This window comes from Chiloscyllium plagiosum, unplaced genomic scaffold (assembly GCF_037043375.1).
Source record: "Chiloscyllium plagiosum isolate Xiang-an unplaced genomic scaffold, Cpla_swu_hap1 HiC_scaffold_17, whole genome shotgun sequence".
Lineage (NCBI taxonomy): Eukaryota > Metazoa > Chordata > Chondrichthyes > Orectolobiformes > Hemiscylliidae > Chiloscyllium > Chiloscyllium plagiosum.
The window spans coordinates 32,811,853-32,826,114 of NW_028270155.1; the positions used below are offsets into that span (position 1 = coordinate 32,811,853).

At 36.7% G+C, this 14,262-nt stretch overlaps 1 protein-coding gene across 5 annotated transcripts in view; it reads left to right on the forward strand.

Moving 5' to 3' along the window:
- Window positions 1-14,262, forward strand: part of spg7 (SPG7 matrix AAA peptidase subunit, paraplegin) — a 68,820-nt gene that overhangs the window by 21,387 nt on the left and 33,171 nt on the right. For 4 of the 5 annotated variants that reach the window (XR_015759941.1, XR_015759942.1, XM_087995808.1 and 1 more), the window contains exons 2-10: window positions 255-357; window positions 436-531; window positions 2,620-2,861; window positions 4,861-5,000; window positions 5,729-5,831; window positions 6,780-6,905; window positions 9,091-9,253; window positions 10,889-11,062; window positions 11,970-12,094. Coding sequence is in view for 3 of the 5 variants with exons in the window: in XM_087995808.1 (XP_087851934.1) it covers window positions 255-357; window positions 436-531; window positions 2,620-2,861; window positions 4,861-5,000; window positions 5,729-5,831; window positions 6,780-6,905; window positions 9,091-9,253; window positions 10,889-11,062; window positions 11,970-12,094 (1,272 nt within the window). In the remaining 2 variants the exon portion in view is untranslated. Of the gene's footprint in view, window positions 1-254; window positions 358-422; window positions 532-2,619; window positions 2,862-4,860; window positions 5,001-5,728; window positions 5,832-6,779; window positions 6,906-9,090; window positions 9,254-10,888; window positions 11,063-11,969; window positions 12,095-14,262 lie in introns of all 5 variants that reach the window. The other variant, XM_087995810.1, reaches the window with a different exon arrangement.

Consider the following 14,262-nt stretch of genomic DNA (forward strand, 5'->3'; position numbering starts at 1 on the left):
AAACTGTCATCCTTACCTGGTCTGGCTTACCTGTGACTCCAGATCCAAAATGGAATTTTTACTTTTACAAATTCGTGCCACTTTTACCAGCTCTTGGAGCTCAGATGTACTGTTTCCTGTAAAGGCAGTGTATTTTTGCCATGGGCTGAGATCAGAATCCTGGCTACATTTTTGTATACACTCCAACAGGAATTACTTGAGCTGATAGTTGAAAACTTCATTTGTTTTGAGTTTATTATTGCTTATTTTCACAGAGCTTGTTATTTCGTCCATTAAGCATTCAGTTCCAGGAATTTAATAGGACGCACATTTTTAGGCAATTGAAACAAAACCCAAAAAAGTTCTGCCAGTTAATAGGTGAGTGAGAAAGATGTTCAGATTCAATTTATGCATGGTGACATTGTTTTACTTGATTTAAAAAGTTTTGTTTCATAGGTGGCATATACCATTTCAGCACATCAAAACCACATCAAAATCAACATAAAAAACAGAATGAAGGATCCAAAGGGAAAAGCCCTGAAGAAGATGAAGGTAAATTAATCTCTGGTTTAATTAGATATTAGTAACATAAACTAAATCTCTAGCATGCTTAATCAAAAAGTGCAAGCAAAGCTGATCCCACATCAGAGGTGTAGAAGTGATGCAAAGGATAATGAGCAAAATGGGTTTTGAGAAGCATTTTTAAGGAAATAATGGTTTGGGAGGGAAAAGTAAGTCTTGCTTTCATACTTTACCTTTCATGATACTAGAGCAAACACAACACTTTCATTATTTATAATGTAGGATTACAGAGGTGTAAAGTTCCAGACTGGTAGAACCTGGGCAGCTGAAGTCTCTACTTCCATTGGTGGCATTGAGAGAGAGGGGTGGGCCAGAATCAGGTAGTATGTTTAAGGGAGAGGGTTTAACGAATATAGAGCTGAAAGTGATAGCAAAAGTAGTGTGCAAGGCAGTTAAGAGAGAACAAGAATTTTTAGTTCAATAAATTATAAGGCTCTGAGTTAGAGTAGATTAGCAAGGGTAGAGGTGATGCATCTATGGGATGATGAGCATCTTAAAAACTGAAGTAAATCAAAGACAAAAAGTCACCAGACTCAAAACATTAACTCTGCTTTCATCCTACGGATGCTGCCAGACCTGCTGAGTCTCTAGCAGTTTGTTTTTATATCAGAAAGGCTGATACGTTACTACTGGAATTCAACTCATTGGAATTGAGAAGAATGAGAAGTGATCTCATCGAAGCATGTAGGATTCTTAAAAGATTGACAGAGTAAATGCTGAGAGAGTGTCCAGGACCAGAGAGCATAGTCTCAGAAGAAATGTGCATCAATTTAAAACTGAGATGGGGAGCAATTTCTTCTCCCTAATTTCGAGAGTCTTTGCAACTCCTTGTCACAGAGAACCGTGGAGACAGAGTCCTTGTGTCTATTTAAGGCTGAGATCATTTCTTGATTGTTAGGAGTATCAAAAGATACAGGGAGAGGGCAGGAAAGTATACGTGAAGAATGTTGGATCAGCCATGATCCTGTTGAATGATGGAGCAGACTCTAGGAGCGGAATAGTCTCCTGTTCCGTTTCCTTATAATCTTCATGGGTACAAGTTCTTTCCCGATCATTTGATTTGTTGGGCTTATTGCTTTTGAGTATGTATTAATCAGTAGTAACATCTGGATATCAAAAAATGAACAGTAAAACGTACAATTTATGGTAGAAAATCATTCACGGCAGAAATTATGTTGGGGTGCTGCGATTTTGAGCGCTGGTCAGGTTACCCGGAGATGTGGAGCTTGGGATGAGAAAGAAAAGAGGAAGCTCCTCTCGCCTTTTTCATTATTGTAATTGCATAATTTTAACAAATTGCTCAAAACACCGTTTGGGTAAATACTTTAAATACCCACACTTTCAAGATTTTTAACATTGGGTCTTATGCCTTGATATTTTCTATAGCTTTTATTCTTTCAGAATGTCTCCATTAATGCACAGTTCATTATCGTCAATGTTTCTGTTGTCCATGGTTTTGAGACATATAACATTTTTATTTTTATCTGATTTTTCTCAATTGAAAGGAGGTGTATAAAGTTATTTTCAATATTCCAAATTGGTTGGACCCGAGGACTGAATCTAATATATCCATTGTTTAATTTGTGGCTTAATGTATACATATTGAGTTGACATCTCTCTCAATTGCATTACAAACAGTTTGTTTTTAAACTTGCACTTTCACCTGTACACCTCCTTTTAGTTGTTTCTTTCATGTTTGCCTTGCCTTGCAGTACCTTGTTTAAATCGCTCAGGTTCTACAGCGAAAAGAGAAGTGTTTTCCTCACTAACTATTGATAGGTATATTTTCCTTCCACGTTTACTCAACTTATGTTTTACTTCATTCCTATATTGTTGTCATCCCCCACTCATTCCTAACATAAAAACTGTACCTTTTGCATTTTATGTTACCTTTTTAATTTCTTCTGTTTTCTGTGATGTAAATAATATAATCAATATTTTGCTGGTACAGAAAGCTGTTGGTGATTTGAACTTGAGAATGGGAAACAAGTTTGTCTTTTTGTATAACAAATTATTTTCCACTACATGATTATTTTGTCTCTTATTGCTTCCATACAGAAGAGAAAAAGCGGAGGGAGCGTGAAGATCAAATGTACAGGGAACGGCTAAGAACACTATTTATAATCGCTGTTATTATGAGCTTGTTGAATTCCATTAAGAGCAGTGGGGGAAATATTTCATGGAATGATTTTGTTCAGGAGATGTTGGCAAAGGGAGAAGTGGCCAGGGTGCAGGTTGTACCAGAGAGTGATGTGGTAGAAATCTACCTTCATCCAGGAGCAGTCGTATTTGGTCGACCGGTAAGATGCTTGCCTTTTTTTTTAAAATCCATCTTTTTGGGCATATTATGACATGCTTCCTTGGCTATTGCATCCTGAGGTGGGACTTGAACCTAAATCTTCTGGCCTTGAGGTGGGGTCACTGTCATTATGCCACAATGCCCCTAATAATGGACTGTGAGATAGTTAATATTGTGTCTACTGATTTAGCTAACCAGGTATAGATGCTTGCCTTGAGGGCGAAAAGTAAGTACAGGAGATGTTTGCTCAAGATGGTGAATATTTGAAATGCACTTTAAGTTTGCATGTCTAAATTGTTGCTCGCTACAACTGTTTGAACTGCTTTCATGTTAACCTTTAAAAGGTTGATGGTTTCCAATGTGCAAGTCTCATGCAGCCACTGGATTACACAGGAATAATTTAACACAATTTGTTAAATTTGGTTTAAAACTATACAAGTTAATCCCAGCGTTAGACTTTGGCAAATCCAGTGAGTTTGCTCCTTGATTATTGCTGACTGCATTAGATGTGTACTTTGGGAGTTTGTGTTTCCAGTCTTGCATTATGTGCAATTACACCTACTTTTATATTGGATTTGGTGGGATGCTCGAGCTACAAACCACAGCACAAATTATTAGGTGTACACTTTGCCATTGAAAAGACCTTATCTAATTTTAAGTGCATTTGAAGTGGTTTGTGTGTATTTCTAATGTTTGGATTTTTAAACTATCTACCTGAATTGTGACCAAAATCAAACTTTGTTTTTTCTTAAAAGCACTGGCATTTCATCTGCAACTGAACTCCCAGATATTGCGCCTTTATTTTGTGTAACATCTGCGTGAGAATATTTTACTGTGTAGAAAGACTCAATATGGGACCGATTTCGTTATTTAAATAATGAGATCCTTCCTTTGCATAGGGTTATATGTTTGCAAGTCATTAGCAGTCTTTTGGCAAATAAAATTATTTATTGAGTTCAAGTTGAGCTTTGTAATTTAGTGTAGAATCACTCATATTAAAAATGTGAAATGGTTAATTGTTGTTACAATTGGAACTTCAATCAGCCTTCTCTTTACCAGATTCACCAAATGATTGATAAATTGTACATTCGTAGTTACATTTCCAGATTTGGGATCAAATTGTACCAACTATTTTCTTATATTAAGCATGGTGCACTGTTCATTTATAATAGTTGTCATGGTCACCTATAATTTTATTGGCATAGAAAGGAAATGGTGTTTTCACAACTTGAGTCTTGTGCTCACTTCTCTGAAGCTCAAGGCCAAGCTGATTTCCCCTCAAAGGTGCAGGATTAGGTGTGTGTTTCTCTATTCCCCCACCATAGCTGACTATTTTCCAATTTTTAAAAAATGTTTTGTAGTTTTAAAGAAGCTAGGGCAGAAATTATGACTGCTTTAGTTTATCTACACAATGAACCTGCTAATTAGTGAAACAACGTTTTAAATTTCTTCTGACCTTATAATTTAAATTCTGCTGAACACCATTTTGAGCTGAAGAAATCAGTTGACCCTACTGCTCGTCTATAACAGTCCGAGACACATTTTTGTGAAGTGTTATACGTGAGGAATTATGAAATGCCGAAAAAAACATTTACTTAAGGATGAAAAATTATTTCCTCCCTGTGGTATTTTTGCCAATTGGCTTTGTTAAAATTGAAGGTATTTTTTGGTAAACTATTGAGATGTAGAAGATCTCTTAAAAACGTCTGATCTTATCCTCACCTGACTTTCATTAGGGATCACTGTACAGTGATTAGGACTGGAACCTTAAACCTTGTATTTTACTGCACTTGGATTTGTGCCTATGTCCTACATCCCTTGTGTTCATCCTCAGGGAATCTATGATTTACTTAGCTGCAGTCTGTGGTTTTAACAGATAATTAAAAAAGGATAAAGCTATAGGAAATAATGTTGGGCAGGGATAGGAAAGAATTAGATCATGATTGGTTTATTTATACTTGACAATGGAATTCAATTGTGCTTTGAATTTTTTTTTGTAGCGGTTAGCTTTGATGTATCGCATGCAGGTAGCAAATATCGATAAGTTTGAAGAGAAACTCCGAGCTGTTGAGAATGAGCTTGGGATTGATGGAAAAGACAGGATCCCAGTTTCCTACAAGCGCACAGGTTTCTTTGGAAAGTAAGTTGTTGTTTTATTATTGGGCAGGTTATCACAGCTTCAGGAATAAAATATTAACACGCAGAATTTAAGGGGAAATACATTGAACCTTAGGAACCATAGGCCAACTAGAATGGTGGTCCTTATGTTGAAGTAATGGAACATGTATTTCAGAAGAATGAAAGGACAAATTTTAACTAAGTCCTGGAATAGTATATGCCCAGCTCAAAAATTGAATCTAAATCAATTTGCAGATGGAAAAGTAATTTTTCTACTGGCAAGTTTGGAAAAGGGAATTAAAAGTCCAACTTTGACATCAGATCAATGAAAGTAATGAAAAATAGGTTCGAGATCTGACCCATTTCTATGTTCATAGTGATGTCTTAATGTCAGTGATCTTGATATTGACTTATACTTTGAGATTCCACAAGGCTTTTGCAAGGTCAAGTTACACTGTGTCATTTGCATACCAACTTGCACCTTAACAGGAAGAGGTGGAGAGGTTTTATAATTTAAGCTGAAAAGAATGGAGAAATATAACTTCTATGAAAATATGTAGGTAGATTCACTTGTTATCCACAGAACAACAAATCAAAAACAGTTCAATGCATTTTAAGGAAAATTTTAATATTCATTTACACTATGTATTTTAATTGAATCTTCAGTTTTGCTCCTAATGACATTAGTTTCACATTTATTTTTAGATAAACACTGCATAAACTATTTGTTACAATTTTTGCATTTTTTAGTGCGCTGTATGCCCTTGGGATGGCTGCAGTGGGCGTGGCGATTCTTTGGTATATATTTCGACTTGCAGGAATGGCTGGAAGAGAAGGTGGATTTAGTGCTTTTGTAAGTGACCTTAATGTATGTTCATTCTAGTCTCTTTTGGGTTATGTCTGTGCTTACCAGAAACCATTACACTTGTAAAATTAACGCACATACTTCAAAAAAATCTAGTTGGACCTGTGATTTTTTTTTTTCTCTTTATTTATTATTCTTCCACATATTTCTTGGCGTATTAGTCATTGTAGTGCTGCTTAATTATTAAGTAATTCATTTATGTTGTTGCTTTCTATGCATAATAACAAGATAGTTTATATTTTCTGGATCAGTCATCTATTATCCTTGGATAAATTTTTGGAAGTTTCTGTCACTCCAGAAGGGGTTTGTGGGAGCTCCTCCTCAATATTTGATGTTCATCTGGGTTGCTGTATAAATGTAAACTTCATCGTCTTCAAAATACATCTTTTTGATTTTCTGTGTATTTCAAAACTTTTTGATTTCAGTCTTCCTTTAGTTGGAATGATGGCATAAATATTTGATTGAAATAGTTGCATATGTCACCAAATATTTTTCACGTCACACTAATACAGAGAGGGGCTGATTTATTAAGCTTTCTTTAATACTTCAGAAGTTAATTCTGTGCAACTTGACCTTCAGCCAACCAATTTATGAGGAGATGATACTGTCTGCTTCCTTTTATTGTCAAAGATTTCAGTTTTATTTATGAAAATATTCAGGAAAAAGATGATGTTTAACATTAAAAGATTTCTGGTTAAGAAAACTGATGCCGAAATTGTGTATAAAAGTTTTCTAAATACCTGATTGTGTCTATACCGAAAGGTTTGCTGTTCTGTATCACAAAGGAGATAAAATGTTTGTCAAGTTTATTAAAAAGGTGAAGTAGAAGCAAAAATGAAGCAAAGGAAAAGATCATGCATGTTAGTTTAACTTTTATAGAGTTAGAACTACACTGTTTTTCTCCCTAATGATGATTTTCTTTGATCAAATAATTAGAATCAGCTCAAAATGGCTCGTTTCACAATTGTGGATGGAAAGTCTGGAAAAGGTGTTACCTTTAAGGATGTTGCAGGGATGCATGAGGCCAAATTGGAAGTCAAGGAGTTTGTTGATTACTTAAAGGTTAGAAGTGTATTTTTTATTTGTGAACAATACAGGGTTTTTTTGTGCTAATCTATTTGGCAAATTTCTGAAATAAGCAAACCAAATTAGGCTGGTAGGATGCATTGTTGGTGTAATTTTATGAATGGTGTAACTGGAATTACACTTGGGTGCGCAATTCCCAGCAAGCTAATGATTGGTACAACGGATTTGCCACTGAGTAGAGATTAGGAGATGACCTTTCAAATATTACAGCTGAGCTATTCTCTTCATGATTGTCCATAGGGTGTTACTAGTGGTTGTGAAATATATCATCTGCTCCTGCCTCAAAGTAAGGAAACTATGTAGAGTTGAAGAATACCAGAGAAGGGAAAGATTATATAAATGAACGGTTTCAATTGTTCAGCAGCAGATTGAGTTGAATTGTCTATAGATTTGATCAATAGTAGTTTGAGAAATTTAAAAGTGAATCTAAATTGTGATGGGGATGATTTCTAAAAATATCCACTTATTGAGACACTTCTTACTGTAATATTGGAAATGTATGACCCAATTTACTTCATTAGGCAATTGATGGCGGTTATGCACCCTTCTCGATCAATCTCATTTTCAGTTCTTCCAACCATGGACGTAAGTAATGCCGTAGCAAAATAAACTAGAACGAAATATTTCTTTAGGGAGATTATTGCAGTGGGAGCCAAATCTTGAGTGATGCTGGTGGCTAAACAGTACTATTTAGCACACACCACCATTCAGTTCAAATCCACTTTTTAAAATTCATTAATGTGATTAAAATATTTGTACTAGGTGATATGAATTTTTAAATAGGCATGTACTAACTCAAACTGGAACATGGGGTTTGCAATTCATTTGTTCTCTTTTAAGTCTACTAGATGGGAAATTAAGAATGTGTAGGTCTGAACTGATGAATCAAAAAAGTTTTTTATCTATCTACATATGATTGATGATTAAAAGCGGTCTTTTGAATGCATGTGACTGCAATCTTACTGTTGCTTTTAAATCAAAACCTTTTTAATATTGTAGTTGTAAGGAGCTGCCTTATTCATAGTTACGTTTCCAATGTTTCCATAATGAGGAATGTGGCTGAATTAAGTCTAGGAAGAAAATAATTGCACATCTTCTGATCTATTTGTGAATGAGTTGAATGTTTAAAAAAAAGACTGATATTTTATATCTGGAGAAAGTGAGGACTGCAGATGCTGGAAATAAGCGTTGAGAGTGTGGTGCTGGAAAAGCACAGCAGGTCAGGCAGCATCTGAGGAGCAGGAGGATTGACGTTTCAAGTTAAGCCCTTCGTCAGGAATGAGGCTTGTGGGCCAGGGGGCTGAGAGATAAATGGAAGTTGGGTGGGGCTTGGGTGAAGGTAGCTGAGAACGCAATAGGTAAATGAAGGTGGGGGTGAAGGTGACAGGTTCGAGCGAAGGATGGAGTGGATAGATGGCAAAGACTATGGACAGGTCAAGAGGGCAGTGCTGAATTTGAGGCTTGGGACTATGCTTTTCCAGCACCACATTCTCGATTCTGATATTTTATACCCTTATGGTATATTTAAATAAATTATGGGTAGTTTGCCTTCGTTCAGTACGTCATCTTAAAGTCCCTCATTCATGATTAAAGTCCATCATGCTACCTGGTAATTATATCAAGGAAATATTCTTCTTCATTTTGTATATAATTGGATTTGGATTGTATTTTTAATTAAAATTTCTTCCCATTATGATAGAAACCTATTTGCAAAATGCTGACTATTGTTCTGACCTTCATAAAGGTGTGTTTTTGTTTACTAGCAGTTAATGTGAGGAGATTTTGGTTTTGTTTTCTGGAGAGAGTTTTTTTTTAAACAAGTTATTCTTTTATAATACTTCAGCTGGTGGCCTGTATATATTCTAAAATGCTTCAGACTCCACTCTGAGAAAGTAATAACGCATGCTTCTGCTTTGCACTTCGATCTCTGGTTCAGTCTACTTTGTTTCAACTTGACGATCCAATAGGGAGATTGGACACTATCATAATATGAAGTTCCTTTAGCTCTTGTAATGAGGTCAAGTTTGTCATTTTATTTGTAATAAATTGCATTTACTTGCTAGATTTTATTAATAGAAAGGCATGCTTTGATTGTTTGATCAGAAACTAATGATCCATGAAATGGGTGGAAAAAAATCAATTTATAATTTTTAATTGCCAGAGTCCAGAACGTTACCTGCAACTTGGTGCCAAAGTTCCCAAGGGAGCTTTATTGCTTGGACCACCAGGGTGTGGAAAAACACTATTGGCAAAGGCTGTTGCATCAGAAGCTCAAGTTCCTTTCTTAGCTATGGCTGGATCAGAGTTTGTGGAAGTGATTGGAGGTGAGGGGAAAAAAAGTTAATGTTCAAAATATAATAGACAAAATTGAATTTTGTTCATGAGAAATTAGTTGCATGGACATGATTAGGATAGACTATTAAATTAAACCAATAAAAAGCCTACTGGTTTCGATTCACCATCCCTCAATTATTTCTATATGTTCGATACTCAATGCTGGTCTGATTTTCTTCCGAGCAGCAAGATGGTGGTTACCATCAACATATTGGGATTGACTTTGACTTTTGTGGAAATGTATTTCTTTCCAACAGACTTACTAGAAGTTGTGGAAGACACGAAATATTTCTAATGATTGTAGAGTTTTGATATACTAACTAAGTACTTTAAATAATTTTGCCTATTTTATAATGATTGTTATAATATAAAAATACTTAATCAAGCATGAGTAGCATTTGCATAAATGGCAAGTCCATCTCTGGCACATATACACTCTGACTTGGGCCTTCTTTACTGCTTCTCTGTCATTGGGTCAAAATCTTATAAATCCTAAATGACTAACATTGTTAATGTATCTGCACTACATGCATTACAATAGTTCAAAAGAATGCTAATCAATGCTTAAACAAGGGGAACTAGGCATGTAGAATATACGTCAACCTCACTAGTGAATTATACATTCTGAGAAAAGAAAATGAAGTTAACTGGCTGATCGTAAACTTATTAAACTTTGCAATGTATCCTTTTTGCACCACTCTGATTCTCTTGGCTGCAAAAACTAACATTGTGGTTTGTTGCTGTATTAAGTATTTATAATGAAAGCAAGTAATTTCTTCTAGTCCACCGTGATTTGTTCCTTGAAATAATTCCATCTGAAGCTATAAGTTTATAAAACTGTATACTGTGCAATTTAATAAGAATTCTTTTCTGTTTCCAGAACTTTAAAGTACTTTCAACTATGTTAGAAAAAAAAGCCTAAATTTTTTCCGAGGGGTTAAAAGACTCTGTTTCCTGATGTTAGGTCAAGGGGCTTCTAATGAAAGTAAATATCAAATATTTTTACAGTAACAATTACAAATAATCAACTTTTAGGAGTAGACAAAGTAATCAACAGCTTTATTAAATAAAAATGAAAAGCGCGTTGTGCCTTTGAGAAATTTCTCAAGTCACCTGAGTCAAGCTAACGTTTATTTAAGTGTTCTATTCACCCTATCCATGTCCCTCATAATCTCTCAAACCTGTACCAGATCCTCCCTCAACCTTCTCTGCTCCAAAGAAAAGATCTCCAGTTTATCCAGCCTCTCTCCATAGCTGAAATGCTCTATCCCAGGCAACATCCTGCATTTCCTCCGTTGCAAGCAGACCCTTCATATAGTGTGGTGACCAAAACTGCACACAGTGTTCCATCTGTGGCCTAACCAAAGTTTTGTATAGCTCCAACATGACCTCCCTGCTCTTGTAATCTATGAGTGTTTAGTTAGTTATACTTCAGGGGGGCTTTTTGATGCCATCTTGTAATAGCATTTCATGAAAAAAAAACTTTTATATTTCAATTTGTTGTTTTTATCTGACCAGTGGCCATTTTCAGATAATTATAAGGCTTTACACTACCGTCAGTCTTTTACGCTGGCTTGTTTTTCTTTTGTTTTCAATAAAGTCTTGACTTGTATTTTCCATTGTAGGTCTTGGAGCTGCAAGAGTCCGAAGTTTGTTTAAGGAGGCCCGTGCGCGTGCCCCCTGCATTGTGTACATTGATGAAATTGATGCTGTGGGTAAAAAGCGTTCCACCAGCATGTCTGGGTTTGCTAATACAGAGGAAGAGCAAACATTGAATCAACTGTTAGTTGAAATGGATGGTGGGTATTCTACTGTGGTGCAGCTGAAGTACAAGCCCTTATGATATGATATAATTAATTATTTGTTAAACTGAAAGGGGGTGTTGCATTGTATTTTTAGAGATGTAGTGGACACTTGACCTTTTCAAGGCAGTATGTTTTGTTAATTAGTTAATAATTCTTGAATGATGAAGCTATTTAGCTACACAATTTTTTTTATTGTGCAGAATTCAAATTAAATCGAGTAATAATTGAGTTCAGTGTTTCCTTCAGTGTCCATATGGCAGTATTCAGATTCTGGAACAATAGTACTTCAGTTCTTAATATGACATATAGGACCTTATTAATATTGAAAATACAACTGAAGTTGAGATTATTCATTAGACTTGAAAGGGTCAGCAAATTTTCAGTCTACAAATAATGACTACAGTGAAATTTGAATGGGTATCTTGATAACCAGGCTACAGCAAAACTTCTCTAAAGTTTTGTTCCAGTCAGTGGTTATTTGCCATATGGTGGATTTCAGCGGTGAAGGCAGTACTACAATGGCCTGTTCATTATGGTATCCAATAAATGTTTAACAATCCATGGTGAGTGTAGCATATGTCTTCTATAGTGTGTAGTTGGTGTTTTTAGAAGACATAGCCTGAGTGTTGTAAGAGCAGGTTCAATACAAGTATCCTAAAAGGAATCAGATGGTTATGGAAAAAGGAAAAATTGTGCAGGATTATTGAGCAAAGGCCGGAGATTGGCATTGAGGATGAAATGCTGATTTGGACAGTGGGTTGAATGGACACTTCTTGAGTGGTAACACTTTTATGATATCTTTTAAAAGTGAAATATTGCGTACAATAGCACCATCAATCCCAAGTGGGATGCTATAACTTGCTTCGATGTCCTTTAATTTTAATCTTACTATTTTGAACAGGAATGGGTACAACTGATCATGTGATAGTTCTAGCATCAACCAACCGTGCTGATATTTTGGACAATGCGTTAATGCGACCTGGTCGGCTGGATCGACACATATTCATTGACTTCCCAACATTGCAGGTACCAATGGATAAGGGCAAAAGGTGAAAGTTTGGAATTTTTTTAAAAACTTGAGGTGCAGTGAGTAACTCACCTCCTGACTCCCCAAAGCCTGCCCACCACTTACAAGGCACATCAAGAATTTGATGGAATGCCACCCACTTGTCTGGATGAATGTAGCTTCAACAACACTCAAGAGGCTTGACACCATTCAGGACAGCACAACACTTAATTGGCACCATATCCATAAGCACTCACTTCCTCCACCACTAATGTTCAGTAGCAGCAGTGTGCACTGTCTAAAAGATGGACTGCAGAAATTCGTCATTGATCCTAAGACAGCATCTTCCAAACCCACAGCCACTTTTATCTAGAAGGACAAGGGATGGGAATATTGCCACCTGTACGTTCCCCTGCAAGTTACACACTATCTTGACTTGGAAATATATCACAATTCCTACATTGTGACTAGGTCAAAATCCTGGAATTCCCTCTCTAACAGCACTGTGGACTGTGGGTCCACTTACACCATAGTGGACTGCAGCAGTTCAAGAAGACAGCTCACCACGACTTTCTCAAGGGCAGCTAGGGATGAGATAATAAATGCCGGACCCCCATGTCCCACAAGTGAATAAAGAAAACACTTAAATGATTTGGCTGTGGACATGTTTCTGAAATTGCAAGTGTGTCTTGATGAGGGTTTTACAGATTGTAAACATAGTTTTAAAGAAATGTTATTACTCTTGTTTTCGTTTCTTTCCCCTTACTCCAATTTCAGCTTTCCCTAACATTCCATACACATTCGTTTTTTTTTAAACTTGAAATAAACAACTTTTATTTTCAGTCACAGAACAGCGGCATTGCCTGCTAGGCCTGCATTTAATGCCTGACCTCACAATTTACCCTTGGGAAGATGGTGATAAGCTGTCTTTTTGTTGGGAAGCGTTGTTGAGAAGGGGACTCCAGAACTTCTGACCCACAGCAATGATGGAATACCAATCATCTTCCAAGTCAGGATGGTGTATAGTTGAGCTGAAAATGTGTTGCTGGAAAAGCGCAGCAGGTCAGGCAGCATCCAAGGAGCAGGAGAATCGACGTTTCGGGCATGAGCCCTTCTTTACGATTTTCCTGAAGAAGGGCTCATGCCCGAAACGTCGATTCTCCTGCTCCTTGGATGCTGCCTGACCTGCTGTGCTTTTCCAGCAACACATTTTCAGCTCTGATCTCTAGCATCTGCAGTCCTCATTTTCTCCTGGTGTATAGTTGAAGTAATGATGCTTTCATATATTTCATGCCCCTGCCCTTCTAGGTAGTAGTGGTAATGTATTTGGAAGGTGCTGTTGGCAAAGACTTTGTGCATTACTGCATTGCATCTTGTAGATGGTGCACATTGCTGCCACTGTGTGCCTAAGTTGGAGTGAATGAATGATAAAGGTGTAAGGTAGGGTACCAGTGAAGCTGGATGCCTTTTCGTGGATGGTGTTGAGCTTTTTGAGTGTTATTGGAACCGCACTCATCCAGTCATGTGAAGGTGCTAACCATTTCATACCTCTGACAGGAACATTGTAGGCAAATTGTAAACCGCAGAAGGAACATGTAAAAGACTGAACATTCCACCAATCAACCTCATCAAGTGCTACCTGCTGTACTTTTGGCAGAGTGTATGGATTCAGTATGGCAATATTTAGTCACCTCAAGATTCACAATTCTGGAAAGGAAGAAAGTCATTCTCAATCTAGCGCGACTGCCTAAAAAGATTTGTATGTTTGATTCAGTTCAGTTTCTGGACAATAGTAACCCCAGAATGTTGATAGTAGGGGATTCAGTCATGTTAATGCTATTGAAATGTCAAAAGGATGTTTATTAGATTTGCTCTTAAAGATGGTCATTTCCTGGCATTTACTGTGGTGCAGATACTACTTGCTTCTTATCAGCCCAAGTTTGAATATAGCACAGATCTTGCTGCATTTGGACACACACTGCTTCAGTATCAGAGGAGTTGTGAACAGTGCTCAACATTACAATCACCAGCAAACATTCCCAGTTCTGACGTTATGATGGAAGGAAGGCAACTGATGAAGCAGTTAAATATGTTTGGCCCAATTATCCTAATTGCGTTTTCCTCCTGATTCCGATGGGCTCCAATTTTTCTCGGACATCTTGGTGCCACACTGATGTCAAGGGCATTA